At 37.8% G+C, this 22,579-nt stretch overlaps 1 protein-coding gene across 1 annotated transcript in view; it reads right to left on the bottom strand.

Moving 5' to 3' along the window:
• The window catches only part of LOC144019696 (protein crumbs homolog 2-like), a 38,032-nt gene extending 15,957 nt beyond the window's left edge, over positions 1-22,075 (bottom strand). Inside the window, exons 1-7 of the mRNA XM_077522919.1 lie at positions 21,883-22,075; positions 15,955-16,239; positions 10,281-10,976; positions 8,151-8,346; positions 5,248-5,387; positions 3,939-4,124; positions 3,750-3,863 (exon numbers count right to left, since the gene is read on the bottom strand). Of these exons, the coding sequence (XP_077379045.1) occupies positions 3,750-3,863; positions 3,939-4,124; positions 5,248-5,387; positions 8,151-8,346; positions 10,281-10,976; positions 15,955-16,024 (1,402 nt within the window). The 5' untranslated portion in view covers positions 16,025-16,239; positions 21,883-22,075. The remainder of the gene's footprint in view (positions 1-3,749; positions 3,864-3,938; positions 4,125-5,247; positions 5,388-8,150; positions 8,347-10,280; positions 10,977-15,954; positions 16,240-21,882) is intronic.
• Positions 22,076-22,579: the final 504 nt, after the last annotated feature.

Raw genomic sequence — 22,579 nt, 5'->3', positions numbered from 1 at the left:
TGCTGATGAGCTTAAATGTGAATCAGCTGTGTTGAATGTGGGAAACCTCGAAAACAGAGGTGTCCAAACTTTTTTGCTTTGAGGGCCACATACAGAATAACCAAAAGATGCTAGGGCCATTTTGAAATTGTCTGACGTTATTAACCCCTTAAAATTCGGATGGTCTCTAGCGGGCAAACATTCTTAAAAATATATATATATAAACTATGCCGATACTCTAAATGGTTCGGGAACAGCTTCAAACATATTTTGAATGCAACTTTTTTTTAAAGCATTTTCGTCAAAATTGCTCGTATGATAAGGGGTTAAATATGCCTGCGATTGGCTGGCAACCGGTTCAGGGTGTACCGCGCCTACTGCCCAAAGCCAGCTGGGATAGGCTCCAGCACCCCCCGCGACCCTTGTGAGGAAAAGCAGTTAAGAAAATGGATGGATGGATATTAAACATGGTAAAACAATGTACCATAGTTTATTTGTTTTGTTTTGGTTTTTTTGTTATTTTTAAACAGGACAGTTTGGGATTTTTCTTGATTTGGGGGTGGTGCACACCCCTGTATCCCACAAGAATAGATCCGCCCCAGCCCTGAACCAATCTTCACATTCAGAATCAAAGGAAAAGTAATCGGTAATAAAATAACCAATTTTAGCAGTTTTTACTTGATCTTAGTTCATCATTAATGTGATATGTTCACAAATCAGTCCTTGACACAGACAGCGGAACATGGAAGAAAACATTTTTGAAATATCTGACTTAATTCGTTAAATTCCAAAAGAGAAATATTTTTATTTTAGATTTAAATAGTTTCTTTGTATATCTAGAAAATCAGGCTGTGTCGAAAGTAATTTTTTGACGTGATGGAGATATTTATGAAGACGGAATGTCTTCATATACAAATAAATGTAAGACTACTCGCTGTTTTAATCTTAAAATTGAGAGATCAACAATAAAACAATGAATTTCTCCTTATAGTCAATATGATTTTGTTTTTCTTGCTATCGTATTGTTGAACAGTGCTGTATTGACCGAAGCATGCTTAAAAACTTTGAAAACAAATGTTTCACATATATAATATAATCTTCTATTTTGAGTGTATATTTTTATATCTGACTGTAGAGGCGTCATTGCCTCACCAGTCATGAACCTCAACCGCACATCACTGTGCACCTTGCACTTTCGAAAACCTAAGTCAAGTTTTATGGGATGGCCGTCCATGCGTGCAAGGTGTGAGCACAGTTATTGTGGTGACGACCTCTTGCATTTGGTCAAGTCAATCGAGCACACACATATGGAACTTAATAGGATTATGTTTAGTTCCATATGGAGTTTTCCATTATTTTTAAACGAACGCATGAGCGATGCATTCCCAGCAAATCATCTTTTGAAATGTTATTAAATAAAATGTAAAAATGGTAAATAACAGATTTGCACATACGCACATTTACGGCATTGTCCTTTTGTTTTTCAGCAGATTTGAAACAGGCTCCTAAGCAGCTTTATCATAATCTCCTCTCCCCTCCAACAATTGCTTTGTGGTCCTTCTTTAATACCCAAGATGAACATATGGGGCCATTTATTGGCTTTGTTGTTTTCTGCTGTCCTTCTGGAAACCATATGCACCCCCTTCTGTTTGCTGTGGCCTAAGAGTGCTGCAGACAAGAAATTTGCTGTTCGCTGTTGGTATATCACTTCCATTTTGTTGTTGGATGGTATGGTCTTCATTCTTATATTTTCCTTGATCTCAGATGTGAGGTTAGTATGAAGGTTTGGCCGGTCCCATGACCAGTGTAATTGACCATACTTTCCAACAACCAGTACAATTTCCATGCACTGTACAGCAAGATTAAAAATGTGACAACCTCCTGCACCATTTGGTAAAAATTGTGACTCTTTGGAGACATGCAGTGACAACTGCTGTGACTAATTCAGTGAGGAATAATAATTTGGCCATGTTAAATGATCAGCAGAAATAAGTCACTTGCTCCCAATAACGTGTAAATACGTTTTTTTAATGTTTTAAGTGACCCAAAGACATATTTATACGTTTTTTTTTTTTTTGTTTTTTTTTTACACTAGAGCATACAGAAGGCTTTGATGCAGCCTCTCAACTGCAAAGAACGGTTGCAGAAATGGTAGTTATTACACAAACTGCCAGCAGGTGGCAGCAGAGCAAAGGAGATCAACCAGGGCCATGTAGAAAAAAAAAGCTAAATTACCGTACTTACAATTTTAAATAGATTTGTGAAAACTGATGAAACTTGGCTCTCTTCTAATGCTAATTAGATTAGATTAGATCTATTTTTTTTTCCTGATGAAAGGAGAGACTTTAATCTTTCTTTTGATAGGTTTCATGCTTTTATAGCAATAGAACACAATATTCTGTGGGCCTTGCAAAATCAGTCCAAAACCAGTAAAACAGCCGGGAGCGAACGGGATTGCTTCTGTGAAAATGGCTGGGAGTGAATGAGTTAATGAGGCATTACTCAGTGCAGTAATCACTCACTCACTGAGAGTCTCTTATCAACTTGCTTAGTTCGGTCCAAATTTTGACCTGTTCTTTCTGAGGTCAAAAATTTTACTTCCAACTTATTTTAAAGGATATCTGACTGAGACACGTGTGTGGTAGCAAGCAAAAGCTTGGTACAGAAATTTCCGACCAATGTTCTTGAGGCACGATTACTACAGATAAGTAACAATAGATCCGAAACACTTTGCAACACATCAGTGAAGTAACTGAAAATCCAAATTCATTCATTCAACAGGTTACAGTTTCAAGCGATGCTAAAAAAAAAAAAAAACTGAGTGATTCTTTTGTCTTTCCTCAGCAAGAGTCCTGCTCCTAATATGCCACATAAGGTATCTTGGGTTCCTGCAATTGGCTGGCAACCAGTTCAGGGTGTACTGCCCAAAGCCAGCTGAGATAGGCTCCAGCACCCCCTGCGACCCTTGCGAGGACTAAACGGTCAAGAAAATGGATGGATGGATGGATGGATGGATGGATGGATGGATGGATGGATGGATGGATGGACAGACGGATGGATGGACGGATGATGGATGGATGGATGGATGGATGGATGGATGGACTGATGGACGGATGGATGGATGGATGGATGGATGGATGGATGGACGGATGGATGGATGGATGGACGGACGGACGGACGGATGGATGGATGTATGGATGGATGGATGGATGGATGGATGGATGGATGGATGGATGGATGGATGGATGGACGGACGGATGGACGGACGATGGATGGATGGATGGATGGATGGACTGATGGACTGATGGACTGATGGATGGATGGATGGATGGATGGATGGATGGATGGACGGATGGAAGGATGGATGGATGGATGGATGGATGGATGGATGGATGGATGGACGGACGGATGGATGGATGGATGGATGGATGGATGGATGGATGGATGGATGGATGGATGGATGGATGGATGGACGGACGGACGGATGGATGGATGGATGTACGGATGGATGGATGGATGGATGGATGGATGGATGGATGGATGGATGGATGGATGGTATCTTGGGTCACAACTTGACACGATCAAAGGACATTTTTTGGCAGCACTCTGCCGGTTGTAATTTCCAACTGATTGACTGACTGATGTAACTATTGACCGGCTTTTGACCACGAGGACAAATGTTAGTCAAAAGATAGCATTACCGTCAACACAGGTCACGTATTTGTGTGTATTACAAGTGAGTGTATTATAAATGATCCAAATGGTCCTACCTGTGAAGCCATCAGAGCACAAACATTGATATGAGTTAACTAAATCCTTGCAGCTTCCACCATGCTGACATGGAGCAGAAACGCATTCATCCACATCAAGAGAGCAATTTTCTCCTGTAACAACAACATATGTGTCCATGTCACTTTGCTGACCAAACAATGTTAAAAGGAGGGGAAAAAAATGCTTACCCGTGAATCCAGGTTGACAGTGACAAATGAATCCAGCCGCTTCTTCATAGGAAAAATTGGCTGCACTGAGTTCAGGGAGGACCCCGTAGTGCTCAACATCTGAACGCTGGAAGCATTCGCCGTCATTTTCACAGGGGTACAGCTCACACTCGTCTTCATCCACCTGGCAGTCGTCTCCCTTGTAACCTGAAAACACGGAGATGAATTCATTTGCAAAAACATGCTGACTTCCCGGGTGGAAGGCAGTGTTGTATTTTTATATCCTGGTATATGTTATTGAAAATAATAAAACAGTGCATTGTTTAACACGATCAGCCCATTTATTGAATGCTGTATAACTTTATTTGTGTTTCTGTAATCGTGTATGACAGGTACTAGGGGTGTGAATTGCCTAGTATCTGACAATTCGATTCGTATCACGATTCATAGGTCACGATTCGATTCGATACCGATTAATCCCGATACAAATTTATTAGTCGATTGTTGAGATATTTCTTACTCAAATTTAGAAAATACGAATCAGTAATCCTGTACAAGTACATTGTAAGATTTGTTTGAAAATGTGTTATTTATTTATCTGAAACTTCAGTCATAACTGTCAGCCATATTCAACAAACAGGTTGTATTCTGTTTCTTGTTTGAACATTATTGAAATAAAATATTAAGGCTTAATGTTACATTAATATAACATTCTTCCATGCTGAAGACGTAAGATGTTTTGTTGAAATGTTTCCATCAAAATGGATGTCTAAAAATCGATTCAGCTACCTATTGAATCGATTCGAAAATTGCGCGATGTAATATAACGATATATTGCCGAATCGACACCCCTAACAGATACTATTATGTGTTGAAACTCGTAGTTTGCGAGGTGAAATTAAGCAAACCCAAAGCTTTGGTTAAATGTAAAACATTGATTATTGAAAGTTTGAAAATACATTTATAAGTAATAAGTAACACTTAATAGATTTGCATTCATCTGTATTCGGTGTTGCTATTATTAATAATCTTAATAATCACCACAATCACACTGTGCTCTTTTGGCCCTTCGTTCTGACCCCAAAGTATTTAATTCTGTTGTTGATTTAGATTTAGGCGTGGGAAACAGCCAGTCTGCAGGGGTATTAAGCCACATTAGCAAGAATCCTTTAATTCGCTTGCCATATTGTGATTTTGGTGCTGTTAAGATGCACAGTGGAACGTATAGAAATGCATCTATAAATAAATAAACGTGCAAGAGAAAATGTTTGCGAATTGAAAGTTTTGCTTTATTAGCAAATCAGAGTTAATGACGTGGACAATTGTATACCTGGCCAACAGAGGCATGTGTACTCGTTGATCCCATCCAAGCAAGTGCCTCCATGCTGGCATGGTTGTGAAGCACATTCAGGAATATCCTCCTCACAGTTGTGACCTTCAAAGCCTGTCCCCTCACAGTCACACTTATAGCTAAGGAAGGACGAGACAGTTATAGGTTGACATTGTTGGTGGGATCATGTGCAGCCGAAAATGTGTCAAACTCATTTTTGTGACGCTTTTGCTTTTAACACATTCACTGCCAGCCCAGAAAAAAAACGACATCATTTGACGTCTTTTGCCGTCAATGGCAGTGAATGAGTTAATTAAAGACTTGATGCAGCGACACGACAAAAGTTTCACTATATGCAAAGTGGTCAAATGGTTCAAGTGGCGTTCAAATGCAAGCTAACTTTATTCGACATTAAAAAAAAAAAAAAAAAAACGCACTCGGATAGGTGAATCAGTATGCTAGCGCTAGCAAGGGCAGACTAGATCGCCGCAATTTAACTTTTTCAGGGGATTTGGACTTGACTAGGACTTGACTTGGAGTCGTAGTCTGGGACTTGAGACTTGACTTGGACTTGGCCTGAGAGACTTGTGTCCATCCTAGGTTTAATCATGTACCGTATTTTCCGCACTATAAGGCGCACCTAAAAGCCTTCATTTTTTTCAAAAGCTGACCATGCGCCTTATAATCCAGTGCGCCTTATATATGGATCAATGTTGAGCCGCAACGGGTCTCGCTGTCAAGACGCTATCGGTGACCCTGCTCATGCGCAGAAGATCCCGCCATCTTGGATCGCTAGCTAATACTAATACTTTACCTCAGAGAAAATAATAAAACAGCTGTTTAATCATTTTGGAGTTGTCAGAAAGCTGGTTTGTAATCTATTAATAAAGTTTGACTGACCTATCTGACTGTTTTGTTGACATTCCCTTCAGCGCAGCACCATCTAATGGATGCATAATGTAACCCCAGCCTCTACTGTAGCACCTTATATATGGAAAAAGTTTTAAAATGTGTCATTCATTGAAGGTGCTCCTTATAATGCGGTGCACCTTATAGTGCGGAAAATACGGTAATTGTATTATTCCATATCGCTGGCTTCCTTGTACCTCCAAAATACGCACTTTTCAGGAGACCTCAAAAGCAGCTTGTTTGTTCAACCATTAAAAAATGCATCATCAAAGCGAGCAAGTCATTTTTCACACTTTAGATTGGTAAGTTATTTGTAATGCCTGCTGCCCAAAGCCAGCTGAGATAGGCTCCAGCACCCCCGCAACCCTTGTGATGAAGAAGCGGTCAAGAAAATGGATGGATGGATGTAAAAGGGGTAACAACAAAAAAAAAAATGCAAAATCGCAACAACATTATTTATTACTCACGAAATTTTGCTACAGATTTGAGCAAGGATTATGGAAATTGACGCAAATGATTTGCTTTTGCGGGCGACATAAAAAGATCATTGGTCATTTGTCCAAATACTACGTGCTAGTAAGTTTTGCTTGGGTAGAGCAGATTGGCATCAAATAAACTCCAGAAGTGATTACAAATTAGAGCACATGGAGGTCAACCCCATGTTTCATTATATTAAAGTAATGAAAAAAACTCATGCAAGAATGTTTTTATGAACCTTTTTTTGTGCACTACTAGGGCACAATCATCAAAAAGGGACTTTGAAGAAATGTTCCCGCCGAGTTGGAAGCAATAGAGTTGCACAAAATGGCTCAGGAGCAAAGCACAAGTTTAGCTCAACCTCTCATGTCTTACAGTAGTTCGCAATTGATTCAAGTGTGTGCCCAGACGCACTTTGCATGACCTTCATCTTTCTCACTCACTTGAGTTGATCTGTGTTAAGTATTCCCAGCATCTCTAGTCAGCTAATGACTCATTGAAATGGCGGCGAGAAATTGGGTTAATTCTTATCCCCGGTGAACTCTACACTGTGGCCTGTGTTGAAGCACACGGGCACAACACGACACAACTTGATTAGCTTGAAAAAGTTACCGTATCAATGTTGTCCAGTGTTAAAGACACTACATAAAGGAATGTTTTAAGTTTTTAATTGCGACGAGACGGGCCTCTTTTTTTTTGGAAAAGATGCCTCGCCATACCGGAAGTTTCCATGAAGTTTCAGAATTTGTTGAAAAGAATCGCCCAGAAAAAGTGTTCACCTGTCGGGCGTTTGCTCACTAAGATGATGTTTGCCTTGGACATTTCCCAAGGATTGTTTAAAAAAAAAAAAAAAAAAAAAAAAAAAAAACAAAAAAAAAAAACATCCATGGATCAGTTCTTTACAAAACACCAGGCAAAAAAAAAAAAAACACTTCAGAGAGAGGAGAACATGAACCAAAGAGGGCAAAAAACGATGAGGACAGCAGTTAAAAAGATAAATGACCCTCATTTTTATTCTTTACTCTATTCTTTGTTTTTTACATTATGCACAACTCTCGTTTATTGTGCAATAATCTAATTGTAACATGTATTTGTTACGTTTTGATGCATTTTTATGCTTTATAAAACATTTATGTCTGAATTTTGGGAGGCTTGGAACGGATTAGGGCATTTACATGGAAAATGCGTCTCTACTTACAAAATTTTCTACTTAAGAACTTTCTTCCAGAACCAATTAATTTTGTAAGTAGATGTACCACTGTATATGGAAAAAAGTTTTCAAATATGTCATTCATTGAAGGTGCGCCTTATAGTGCGGAAAATACGGTACTAGGATTTCTGCATAAATTTGTCAAAATCTAAAACTATACATGGCATACCTACAAACATTGCCGAGATTGCACTGTAAAAAAGCAGACCATGTAGACCCCTGCAGTTTCTTTGGAATGAAGCAGAACCAAAAAGGTTTTATGATGAAAAAAAATTTGTATGTTATGTTGTTTTTCAGTGGACCCTACCTGTTGACACCATCAATGCACCTGCCATCATTCAGGCACGGCATGCTGACACATTCATCAATGTTGACCTCACAAACTTGACCCTGGAAGCCGTCCATACACTCGCACGTGTACATGGCAACGTAGTCTCGGCAGGTGGCGCCGTTCTGGCAGGGTTGTACCTCGCACTCATCAATCTCTACTTCACAGTTCATCCCTAAAGAGATGGCGGTGGGCCAAGATATGAGCGTCACAACATACTTCATTTATCTTAGCGCACAAACATTCAAATCAACAACACAGGAGCAGACTAGCTAGACACACCAGCACCACAGATTATATATATATGTATATATATATATATATATATATATATATATATATATATATATATATATATATATATATATATATATATATATATATATATATATATATATATATATATATATATATATATATATATATATATATATATATATATATATATATATTAGGGGTGTTAAAAAAAATCGATTCGGCGATATATCGCGATACGACATCGCGCGATTCTCGAATCGATTCAATAATCGGCAGAATCGATTTTTTTTTTGATTTTTTTTTTTTTTTTTTTTTTTTTTTTTTTAGGATTCACACCTTGAGCATGGAAGAATGTTATATGAACGGAACATTAAGCCTTAATATTTTATTTTAATGCTGTTCAAACATGAAACAGATTACAACCTCTATAAGACTGAAATTTCAGATAAATAAATAATACATTTTCATATAAATCTTACACTCTACAAGCTTACTGATTAGTATTTTCTAAATTTGAATGAAAAAAAATCGCAACAATCGACTTATAAATTCGTATCGGGATTAATCGGTATCGAATCGAATCGTGACCTGTGAATCGTGATACGAATCGAATCGTCAGGTACTAGGCAATTCACACCCCTAATATATATATATATATATATATATATATATATATATATATATATATATATATATATATATATATATATATATATATATATAATTGCTAATTTTCTAAGTTTCATATGCCTGTTAACATAAAAGGGGAAAAATAATTTGTGGCTGCATCTTTTAGTCATTGATACAATAATTTCATAATAATTCCCAAACTTTATTTAAAATTAAAAAGATGTGCTGTACTGTAAAGAACAAGTGGGATATTGATTTGTGTTGAGGTAATTTTTCTGCCACTAGATGGCATAATTGCATTTGTAAGATGTTGGTGACAGCTCATTCCATTTTTTCTTTTCATATTAAGAACTATCTAATCTTTAACAGGGGATAACTTGTGAATTTCTCCACATTTGTAAAATTGTAAAATACAACTTGATCCCAGTCTCCACAAAATTATTATTAAATTCATGACTGCTAAATTTTGACGTGGATGTGTCTGCTGCCTTGCAGTTGGAATTTCCCAAGTACAGGCTTTCCAATCAAGGGCGATCATTAACTCATTTTCTCCCAAGAACGTGTAAATATGTTTTTTTTAATGTTGTAAGCGTCCCAAAGACGTATTTATACATTTTTTTTGTTTTGTTTTGTTTTTATGCTAGAGCATACAGAAGGCTTTGATGCAGCCTCTCAACTGCAAAGAACGGTTGCAGAAATTGTAGTTATTACACAAACGGCCAGCAGGTGGCAGCAGAGCAAAGGAGATCAACCAGGGCAATCTAGAAAAAAATCTAAATTACTTAGAATTTTGAATAGATTTGTGAAAACTGATGAAACTTAGCTCTCTTCTAATGCTAATTGCTGCAAAATGGAAAGAGATAAAAACATACTTTTTTTTCCTGATGAAAGAAGAGACTTTAATCAGTCTTTTGGTTGGTTCCATGCTTTTATAGCAATTGAACACAATATTCTGTGGGCCTTGCAAAATCAGTCAAAATCCAGTAAAACAGCCGGGAGCGAACGGGATTGCTTCTGTCAAAATGGCTGGGGGTGAATGAGTTAATCATGCATTAAAAAAAAAAAAAAAAAAAAAAAAAAAAAACTAGTGGCGTTAAAGTAACTTCAAATTAACTCAAAATTAATGCACTAATTTTGACACCCCCTAATATATATATAAACTTTAGAATTCACAGAAGAAAAGTTTCTGGTCATAGAAGAGCAGAGTGATTTTTGGCCTACCTTTGAAGCCTTCAATACAATCACAACTGTATTGGTCCACCTCATCGGAACACGTGCCGTTGTTTTGACACGGTTGGGAGGCACACTCATTTATGTCCAAGTCACAGTGGAAGCCTTGAAATCCAGGCACACAGAAACACTGGTAGGCATTGACCCCATCTTTACAGATGGCGCCATTTTGACAGGGTGCAGACTCGCATTCATTGATGTTTTCCTCGCAGTTGTCCCCTTGGAATCCAGCGTGACACTGACAATGATGCCCGACGTCGGGAATGTCTGCGCAGGTTCCGCCATTGTGGCATATTTCCTCTGAGCAAGTGGTGACTTCAGCCTCACAGTATTCACCTCCAAATCCACGAGGGCAGTGGCATGAGTAGGCATTGATTTTGTCGATGCAGGAAGACCTGATACCTTTACAGGGGTTGCTTTCACACTCATCTACGTCCTGAGTGCAGTTGAGGCCCGCGAAGCCATCCGGACAGTGACATGTGTAATTGCCGCTTCCGGGACTGCTGGTACAGTTGGTGCAGGGTGCCAAGATGCAAGAGTCATACAACTCATCGCAGTTTTTGCCCATGTACCACATTGGTCCTTTGGGACAGAGGCACACGTAGTCGCCCAGATGTTCAAGACATGTGGCACCGTTGTTACAAGGTGATGAGAGACACATGTCTGCTGCCGCCGTACACAGAAGACCTGCAAATGGAATGACATAAAAATACGGCGGATTTAACTCATTTGCTCCCAATAACGTGTAAATACGTTTTTTTTTATGTTTTAAGTGTCCCAAAGACGTATTTATACGTTTTTTTTTGTTTTTTTTATGCTAGAGCCGGGGGCCATTTGCGGCCCGCCATCTTCTTTTTTTTTAGTGGCCCTCAGCATTAAAAAAAAAAATAACAAATACTTTTGACGCAGCCTGTTTTTCTAGATATGCAAAGAAACTATTTAAATCTAAAAACAGAAATATTTCTTTTTGCAAATTAATGAATTAAGTCAGTGATTTCAGTTCCAGAAGCAAAACTGTTTTCCTCCATGACTGTGTCAAGGTCTAATTTGTGAACACATTACATTAATGATTAATTAAGATCCTCAAGTGATTTAAAATTTGTCATTTTATTACCGACTACTCTTCCTTTGATTCTGAATGTGGAGATTGGTTCAGAGATTTTAATTTGAGTGCTGTAAAAGGAATCTGTGGGTCTGTAATATTTCACAAGTGAAGTGAATGCCACCTTTTGTGTTAATTATCCAGTGGTGAAGATGTTAAATTGTTTACGTTGCTTCCCTTTTATCTCTGAAGTTTGAAAGACGTGTCATTTCCTTCACCTTGCGTCGTCTCTTCACATCCTCCTGAGCCTTCACTTTACTGTTTAAATCATGCTAAAGACCACCCTGTACACCTGTACAAAGGAAATCCTTCGGAGTAACATGTACTTGAAACTGGCCCCACTCGTAACGTGATTGATCTCCAAAGGGGGAGAGCTGACAGCGGCCGCAAGGATCTCCTCACTCTACACCCCTCCATCCAGAGTCCATCAACTCCTCACACATTCCAAGGAGATGATAACAGCGCCTCCTAAGCATAGCCCCAACCCCCCCCCACAGTCACAGAGCACGCTGTAGATCATGGTTACGGTGAGACAAGCTTGATCCGTGGCACTGACTGGTACCGCTATATCAGCACAGTGATAACACTGAGCAGAGCCGGTCACTGCGAGCAGGTACAAGTTGTTTGGCGACTGACGCTGTCCAGACTACACCGTGTCCCTGCTAGAGATTTACATTGAGCGCCGATCACCTCCCGCTGCTGTATAAAATGGAACTTTTTTTTTTCTACAATTTGGGTGTACAAGTATTTGCAGGTTAACCCAAAGTGGAATGGCCATTACAATTTTATAACATTATAGTCAATGGACAACTAGTATCTCAATTGCTAGTCTAACATGAGAATTTATGTGATTCCAAGTTAGTTAGTTAGTTAGTTAGTAGGGGTGTTAAAAAAAAAAATCAATTCGGCAATATATCGCGATACTACATCGCGCAATTCTCGAATCGATTTTTAAACTTCCATTTTTAATGGAAAAATATTCAACAAAACGTCTTACTTCGGGTTAGGATTCACACCTTGAGCATGGAAGAATGTTATATGAACGGAACATTAAGCTTTAATATTTTATTTTAATGCTATTCAAACATGAAACAGATTACAACCTCTATAAGACTGAAATTTCAGATAAATAAATAATACATTTTCATACAAATCTTACACTCTACAAGCTTACTGATTAGTATTTTCTAAATTTGAACGAAAAAAAATCGCAACAATCGACTTATAAATTCGTATCGGGATTAATCGGTATCGAATCGAATCGTGACCTGTGAATCGCGATACGAATCGAACCGTCAGGTACTAGGCAATTCACACCCCTATTAGTTAGTTAGTTAGTTAGTTAGTTAGTTAGTTAGTTAGTTTTCAACATTTTATGTAATGTTATCCATTCCATTCATGCAGATGAATCTATCACTGCCTCAGTAACATACAATAAGAAAATGATCCGAAACATAAAAAATAAATCTCCAATAGAATGGTTGAAAACTAAACATATCCAGCTGTTGGATTGACAAAGTCCAGACAATTAATCCAGTTCAGAATCTGTGAAAAGATCTGAAAACTTCTGTCTACAAAAAAAAAAAAAAAAAAAAAAAAAAAAAAAAAAAAAAAAAACCTCCCCATCTAATCTACCTGAGCTGGAACTCTTATGCAAGGAAGAATGGGCAAAAATTTCAGTCTCTAGAAGCGCAAAAAAAATATAAAAAATAAAAATCGCAGTAAAACCTTTGTTCTGCAAGTTATTAATTCAGGGCTTTTGGAAATTTCCGTGCAACCTACTTTTCAAATTTGTATTTGTAAAAAAAAAAAATAAATAAATAAATGAAAATGTTTTTTTTAAAAAAACAGATAAAATAGCATATAAATATTCCATTTCATAATTGTGTCCCACTTAGTGTAGACTCTTCACAAAAAAGAAAGAAAATGATTTCTATATTTTTATTTTTAAATGGATACTTATTATACTTATTTTGCCATTTTTGGCAGTCAAACATTTAATATTTTGCCTATAATAAATTTGATATTTTCATTATTTTTCATGTACAGTTCGTACCTTTAAAAAGACATTTTTTTTTACTTTATTGACAAAATTGTAAGCAAAAGCCAAACATGTCAAATACAACACAAAAAAAAAAAATCATCACACAAATACTAAAGAGAAAGGGAAAAAATAAAAAATAATAATAATAAAATAGAAGTTGCCAGGGGTCTTAAACTCAGAAACATTAAAAATATACATCAATCTCTTTCATAAAGAGAAAATAAAATAGGTTTCGATTTTGCACATTTACATTTATGAATATAAAACTTAGACTTTAAAAAAGACATTTTGCAACTTGCTGTCGACTGAAAATGACATCACAAGGGCCGGGGTAACCAATCACAGCTCAGCTTGTGAATGTCACATGACCAAACCTAGAAAACAGGTGTAATTGGTTACCTGAGCCCTTGTGATGTCATTTTCAGTCGACAGCAAGTTGCTAAATGTGTTTTTAAAAGTACTAATTGTATGTGAAAAATAATGAAAGTATCAAATTAATTATAGACAAAATATTAACTTTTTATTGCTATAATGGGCTAAATAAGTGAAGTATCCCTTTAAAGCCTGAAATGTGGCAAAAGATCAACAAAAGTTGAAGGGGGCTAATACTTTCACATGGACTGTAAATATAATGTAATATCATAACGAACCAAAATTCCTGGCAGGTACCACGTCACAGCAACGGAATGAGAGGAAATAGTGTTGCTGTGACTCACAGAGGGTGAAGCCCCCAGACAACAAGTTGAGCGCCGAGCCTTTTTATTCACCATCAGACACTGGCAGGTCTTCTGAGTTCAGCTTTGTGCTCCAAAGTCTGCCCAGCAGGTGGCTGCTTTGCTTTTTACAAAAATGTCCAAATCCTCTGAATGAGTCACGCTTGCACATCGAGTCAGACAGTGGCACGCATGCTTTTGTTCCTTGTGCAAACTGCATAGTTACCGTATTTTCCGCACTATAAGGCGCATCAAAAAGCCTTCAATTTTTTTCAAAAGCTGACCCTGCGCCTTATAATCCAGTGCGCCTTATATGTGGATAAATATTGCGCCGCAACAGGTCTCGCTGTCAAGACGCTATCGGTGACCCTGCACGATCGCTGATGCGCATACGCAGAAGATCCCGCCATCTTGGATCGCGAGCTAATACGAATACTTTACCTCAGAGAAAATAATAAAACAGCTGTTTATTCGTTTTGGGAGTGAATGGACTTGTCAAAAAGCTGGTTTGTAATCTATTAATAAAGTTTGACTGACCTATCTGACTGTTTTGTTGACATTCCCTTTAGCGCAGCACCATCTAATGGATGCATAACGTAACCCCAGCCTCTACTTTAGTGCCTTATATATGGAAAAAGTTTGAAAATATGTCCTTCATTGAAGGTGCGCCTTATAATGAGTATATGTATAATGTATATGTAATTCCATATCTAATCTTTGTGTCAAATGGAAATAACGGCCATGTGGGATCATACATTTAAATCAGTTTGTTTTGCATACAACAGTTTCAAAAGCAATCAATAATTTGTAACACTTATCCGGTTACTCCTTTTCAACATTTACACTGTCATGTATTTATCTTTCATCTTAAGAATGCATTCAACATGGTTTAGTCAGAGTTTTACACTGAAAAGATAATGCACCTGCGCTTGACTGAGTCATCTGCAGACGGCAGCCATAAGAGGTTCACGGAGGCGACGGAGGCTTTTGTTGAACATATCATTTCATAATGTGTTGTTTTGGTTGCCTTCGCATATTTTCTTTACAGTACTCTTTCACAGTTAACTTGAACAAAGACATTTCTATGCGTTATTTGTCTTTAATTCCTTCGTAGCTGAGGGTGCCAGGTCACTAACCATGCGCCTTAATTCCCATCACCACCCCCCATTTTAACACTGAGACAAAAAAAAAAAAAAAAAAAAGTGCAGCAGTGCAGCCGGACGCTCAGCTTGTTGCCATGGTGATCTTTAACAATGCCACCCAGCTCCCCGGCTTCGATTCGCCGCCGTCTAAATGAGCTTCAGACGCTGCACACAAATGAGGGTCACGGGGGAAAATGGGTCAGCGTGGTATTCAAAAGGTGGAGGGGTCGCCCAGCAAAGTCCCACCACCAACCCCCGCGCACACCATGGGACTGGTGGAGCCGGGGGGTTCGTGCAGGGGAAAAATATTGCTAATTAGATGTTATTAGTAAACTATCAGCACACATGTCGACGTCACTATTTTTGTTCAGACGCAAACTTTACAATGCCCCTCGTGGGATAAATAAAGTTGTCTGAATCTGAATCTTTTGCATTTGCAACTCAAATATTTTAAATGTTATAGTCATGTGATGCTGCAGTGGAGGAGGCAGTGCACCAATGACATCCATGATGCTGAAACACACTCATTTTGTAACCTATTCGCAATGCACAAACACAAATAAAACGTACTATTATTACAAAGTAGCCTAAAATGACTGCAACTAAAATATTGAGAAAAAAAAAAAGAACAATTCTACTCTTGCTAAAATCCAACCAGCCTTACCCAGTTTGAACATCATCATGGTGACCAGCAGTGTCCGCTGATGTCTGGACCAAACTTTTCCTAACTCCATGGCAATGCAGGCTTGCAGAAGTTTCCAGTCAGTGTGGCACTACGCTGTCACTCCTCAGGTTTCTCCATCCAGCACAGTGCGGCACTCCATCCATGCTTGCTCAAAGTTAGCCGAGAGTGATGAGCGATTCCTCCATATCTGGCCACTTTGGGCACTAGTATCTGCTGGGTCTTGTTTTTGTTTGAGCAATTGGCATGTGTGCACGAGTAGTCTCTCTGGGGAACAAAGTGGGACAGAGTAAATCAGAATAATCACCCCAGCAGAGAGTGGCCGTAGAAAAACATGAAGTGGAGCTCAGGACTGAACTCCGCCCACTCCGTTCGGGTTCAACAAACGCAACTCCCACTCCACTTTTACTTTGACATATTTAGATTTAATTTGACTTTTTTACCTGTTTTCAATATTAGCTGTATGGAACAAATCATACTGTATTATATATGTCTAAAAACAATTGTATTCACTTATGCAGACACAGATTATATATCAAGTTGTGACAACCTCAAACACCATATGAAATTTTATAAATTGCTATGAATTGAGGAAACCAAGAAAATGGCATTGAAATGGTTGAACCATAGCATTTCATAAGCAGGGGTCACCAACCCTTTTTGAATAATAATAATAATAATAATAATAATAATAATAATAATAATAATAATAATAATAATAATAATAATAATAATAATAATTAGTGTTGTTCCAATACTGATGCTGGTATCGGTAGAGGCCCCGATACTGCATCAAAACAGTGGTATCGGTATCGGTGAGTACTAACAAGTAACATGCCGATACTATTAATTCCAACGCTAATAAAGGACTTTGGATGCAGAATCTTGTGTCTTGCTCGTGCACGACGTTCACTGATTTGTGACATGTTCACTGCATGCCAATCTAAGATATCCTATTGGCCCTTGAATGCTCTGAACCAATAGCAGGACAGTTTTTTTCATGTAAAGAAAAAAAAAAAAAAAAAACCTTAGGCATGGTATCGGCATTGGCCGATACTGCAAAGCTGGGTATCGGAATCGGTATCGGCCGATACTCCAAAGCTGGGTATCGGTATCGAGAGCCAAAAAACGGTATCGGAACAACACTGACAATAATAATAATAATAATAATAATAATAATAATAATAATAAGAAGAAGAAGAAGAAGAAGAAGAAGAAGAAGAAGAAGAAGAAGAAGAATGATAATAATAATAATAATAATAATAATAATAATAATAATAATAATAATAATAATAATAATAATAATAATAATAATAATAATAAATTTTATTTGTATAGCGTTTTTCAGAAAGACTCAAGACACTTTACGAGAATAAAACTGATAAAAACTACAGAGTCAAAAGAAAAAGGTAAGGACGAATTCTAAAAAATCGTTGTAATCAACAATTCTCTTTGGGAGCTACCAGTGGGGACCACGTTGGTGACCCCTAGCATAGCGTAAAGCCATTTAATGAGTACGGTTCAGTCATTTGACAAAATAACACACATGTGGGAACTGTAATGGGATCTGTGAAAAAATATTAAATTGATCACATTTTAACGTAGGACGTTTCAGCCCCAACACTAACAATGTATTTGCAATATAACGTAAGTTTTCGTTGCATGATCAAAGCAATGTACTTTCAAACATCCATAACCATATCCAGTCGCGGGTCACAGAAATACTTTCAAAAATGTCCAACCTAAATGTCCTTTTAAATAATATATAATATTTTCCAAGGATCAAGCTGTTTTCCTCATGGATGTGACTGTATGCACTCCAGGCAGCTTTTTGAGGTGATGTGTGCTCACTGATGTCCGCTGACATGTTTGTTTTGGTGCGGCAGCTCTCACAGGACCTGGGCCGGGAGCCCACTTCAATATTATCACTGTAAGAGTGTGAATCTTGGATCAATGGATCGTTGCTCCATAGTCCAAATCACACCCCCATACTCGCTTTGGAAGTAGGTGGAGGGATTTATTTGGTGGAGGCACCCGCTCCGTCCTACCCCCAACCCAAGATCTTAAGCCCGGCATTAGAGTTAACTCCACCCTGCCGCGTTCACAACAACAAAAAAAAGTTAATTAAACATTGAGAGCAAAGCAGGCGTTTTGAGAGAGACACGCATCCCCACTTTAGCGCCTTCAAAAAGCGACGCGTTAGATACCGGGGGTCACAGCAGTTCCACATTCCTGAGAGAAAGGCGGCTGCATTCTATAAAGCTGTTACACAATAGAGACTGGGCTGGCTGACATGTTGTCTCAGCCATGTTGGCTTTCCACAGAGCAGGCCTGAGGAGCCGGAATCGGACAATGCAGACACAGAAACTTGTTAAATGTACACAATTGTGTTCATTTTAGATCATTTTACTCATTTATTGTTTTGTTTTTTTTAAACCATTTTTCGTCATTCTCACATGGTACACATTCAGTGTCAGAGTTGGAATTTTTCAAAATGTAAAAAAAATTTAAAAAAAATATTTAAAAAAAAATCACATTTATTTAATTTTATCAGTTTTCTTCTCATTTCTGAGGCATTGAAAGCAAGAGTTTTTTTTAGTGGCAAAAGAGGTCAAATATGTAGTTCTCGACCAACTACAATTTTAAGACTTCTTCAAATTACTGAATTGTTTTATTAAAAAACAAAGAACCTATATGTGGTGTCCAAACTATGGCCCGGGGGCCATTTGCGGCCCGCCGTCCATTTCTTAGTGGCCCGCGACATATGCTAAAAATGGCATTTGACTCAGTTCAAATAAAATAAAAACAAAAATGTTTGGAGATGGTCAAAGTAAGAAGGGAGTGTGTCAAAAAAAACACAGTGCTAGTAAAAAAAACGAAGATGCTTTTTAAAAAACGAAAACTAACTGAAACTACCTTTTATGTTTATAAAACTAACTAAACTAAAACTAACTATAATTATAGCAAAAACATCCTTCGTTTTAGTCTTTGGTAATTAATTTAATGCATGAGCCTTTGGGGATGATTTTAAAGGTGATTTTTAGTAGATTTATTTTGATATCAACCAGAATAATGACGTCGCGCGCATGGTGTTTTTTAAATATTGCGCACAATACTACACATAAAAAAAACTAAAAAATAATACCGAAACTAACTAAACTAAAACTAAGCATTTATTAAAGAACTAAAACAGAACCACCCTGAAAACCAATTAAAACTAACTAAATTTAAAAAAAAACCTCAAAACAAAATAAAAACTAAAATGAAAAATTCCAAAACTATAATAACCCTACTACCAAATTATAAAAAAAATGGTTTATATCATGTAGCATTTTTCTGAATATGCAAAAGCACAAAGAAATTATTTGTACAATTTTTAGGACTAAACACAATTTCTCTCCATAACATTATGTGGCCCTTGCGTCCTTCTGATTTTCTGTATGTGGCCCTCAAATGAAAAAGTTTGGACACCCCTGCTGTATAGTATGCTTCAGGTCAGCTGAAGTCAGTGTGTGTGGCGATAACCAAATCCCTGTTATTTCTTGTTTATGTATTCTAACACTCTATTATAAGACACACTATGACTTTTCCTTTTGCTTATTTCAATTTTATTGTAACTATTTGTGTCACCTTTTTTGCCCTCTTTCCTTGATTTAAATATAGTCTTCAGCTTGACATTTATTTTACGCTAAGTGGACAAATGAAGGACCGACCAAGAGTACAGCGTGATGACGTCGTTCGCATGAATTAAGGCCCAATTCTCCTCAGCGTAGTTTTGGTCATTAATCGCGCATCACAAAAGAGCAGGTTTGTTTTGCCAAGACGACTGACGCAGCCCCCAAACTATGACTCAAACTGACTGGCAACAAATGCTGGGTGGTCCATTTTTTTCTTAAACGTGACAAAATGTTGACTTTAGGGAGTGTAGCTTTCTGATTTTGCACGGGTAACTATGTTTTTGCCAAAATAGTGGAGCAAAAAAGGATTGTTTGCTAGGCATGAATGATGATGGTCCTTTATGTCCCCGTGTAGTCATTAAAGGGAATGTGGATTATGGGTATTTTTTTTATTCATATGATGAAGTTTTAAAACATGAAGAAGTTTACAAGTAGCCATGGGCTACTTGTAAATCGGTAAGCCTGCATTTGGAAAAAAATATATATATTTTGAGTTTGGCTGGGCTCACCCTGTAGAACTCCAACAAAAAAAAAAAAAAAAAAAAAGAATTTTTGATAATGCTCTTAGCCTGCTGAGATAGGTAGAATACATCTACTTTTTGTGAAATTTTCAATTGTTCATGTGGGATTAAATTTTTCTAATGTAAAATATGTGTCTTAGCTCAATAAAATGATAAACTATGTATTTGGTACCAAAGAATAACATTGCATTGAAGTATTTTTCAGTGCCCAGACATGTATTGCACTTCATTGGAGGTCTTTTACAAGCAGTGTCGTATCTGCTAATGGGAAGCCAACGCTAATCCATCTATTGAATGGTAATTGGGTTTTATGGCCGTCTGTTATTGCCCATTGAACTGTCTCCATTTGCAGCTTTTAGTGACGTTTGATTATTCGGCCGACTGTATTTATTAACACATTGCTGGTGTCAGGCCGAAACCTCATAAGTCACAATTTGGAAAGTTTCACATTTAAAAAATAAAAAAAAATCTATAGTTTTGGTTAGTTTACATGTGTAGGTGTCATTATTACGAATTATTGTCCAATCTAAAGTGTTGAAAATGGCTTGCTCCCTTTGATGATGCAATGTTAACTCTTTGACTGCCAAAAACTTTTAATAACGTTGAGTAAAATCACAATGTGTGCTGCCATAAACGTTAAGTGACGTCAACTATTTATTTTTATTTTTTTGTGAATATATCAGTGGGTCAGTGCACCGTCCAAGTGCAGCGCAGCCGGGTCAATGAGTTGTGAAATCAAAAACACCCACTAACTATGGCCAGCAGATGGCAGCGGTAGCTGCTCGGGCCCTAACTAGAGCTGCGAATTACAATGAAACATGACACAATCTGATGAAATAGAACGATTTCAGGGCTCACGTGAATGATCAAAGCCTTTGTAACATTAAACCTAATTTGACGGAGCGTCACTAAACAAAAAATATTAGTATCAAAGTCACTGTTGTGGAGAAAATGAATATTTTCTTTTCAATTTTCGCTCAATGTCACTCAAATGACCTATTTTCAAATGTTGATTACTAAAGAACGGAATAAGGTAAAAACATTTTTTTTCCTAATGAAAGAATGGAATGCGATATTTCATGTGGTACCCATGTTGTTTATGTAGCAAAAAGAACACAATATTCAGTTTGCTTCGAAACATGAGTTAAAATGCTCGAAATCCGCTGGCATTGAAGGGTTGTTTTTGATAACGTGTGGCAGTAAAAGAGTTAATAGTTGAACAAACATGCCATTTTTGGGTTTTTGTTTTTTACATTACGCACAACTCTCATTTATTGTGCAATAATCTAATTGTAACGTGTATTTGTTATATGTTTTGATGCATTTTTAGGCTTTATAAAACATTTATGTTTGAATTTTGGGAGGCTCGGAACGGATTAGGGCATTAACATGGAAAATGCGTCTCTACTTACAAAATTTTCTAGTTAAGAACTTTTTTCCAGAACCAATTAATTTCGTAAGTTTACAAACAGCGACTGACACAAGTGTGTAGAACGTAATGATCAGACAAAGAAATCAGGGTTGGCAATTAAAAAAAGAGGACAAAGGCTGAAATAATGCCAAAGTCACAAAGCTATTAACTCAATCACATCAGTCCAAACGGAAGCTGAAAATCAACGGCCCTAAACGAAGACCGAGACATCCTGCGCAAATCTTTGTTCAAACGGTGACTTGACAGCTGATGCAATGATAAGACAAATGTGATGACTTACAGTACTGCAGTTCCTCCAAGTGGGAATTAGTGTTGATAGTGGGAGTCCCAGTAAGAGGATTCTGGCCTGTTCAAGCATCTTAAAGAGAAGCGGCGCAAGATACCTGATCCATGAGATTTCTCATTCAAAATGACGTTTGCCTTGCTGCGGTTGTCCGAAACAAATCTCGTTGGTGACTTGACTAATTGCCCTGGCTGTCTCTAATACCTGATTAGCACAATAAAGTGATTTACATGCCAACTGGGGCCTTTCGCGCTAACTGTGTCTCTGTCTGACACCACCACGAGGGTCTTCGGCTTTCTTCTACATCCGAATACGATGCTCAACGGATGTCAGAAACAAAGTGAGCGACGTACTTTGTTGTTGTTGTTGTTGATGTTTACATTACAGGAAGGACATGTCCAGCGAAATCTCAACCTGAGGCAGTCTGTACTTCAGACAAGCAGCTGCCTTCTTATCCGGCCGTAGTTTCTCTCTCTCTGTATGTTTAAAGAGATTGTCAGACCTCAATCTGTCGTCCTACGCTCTGGCCTCCTGCTCGTCGTAATCTCGAAGGGTTCATAAGCCAGAGAGACAGCAAGCCCCAGCAGTGCCCCCCAAGAGGGCCCCCACGACCTCCGAAAACATCCTCTTGTTAACCCTTCATCACCTTTCCATCAAAACACTTCAAAACTGGCCCGAAGGATGCCCACTCGAA

Source organism: Festucalex cinctus, chromosome 5 (genome assembly GCF_051991245.1).
Source record: "Festucalex cinctus isolate MCC-2025b chromosome 5, RoL_Fcin_1.0, whole genome shotgun sequence".
Taxonomy (NCBI): Eukaryota; Metazoa; Chordata; class Actinopteri; order Syngnathiformes; family Syngnathidae; genus Festucalex; species Festucalex cinctus.
Note: the sequence above shows the minus strand (reverse complement) of the source record. Positions and strands in the feature narration are given on the sequence as shown.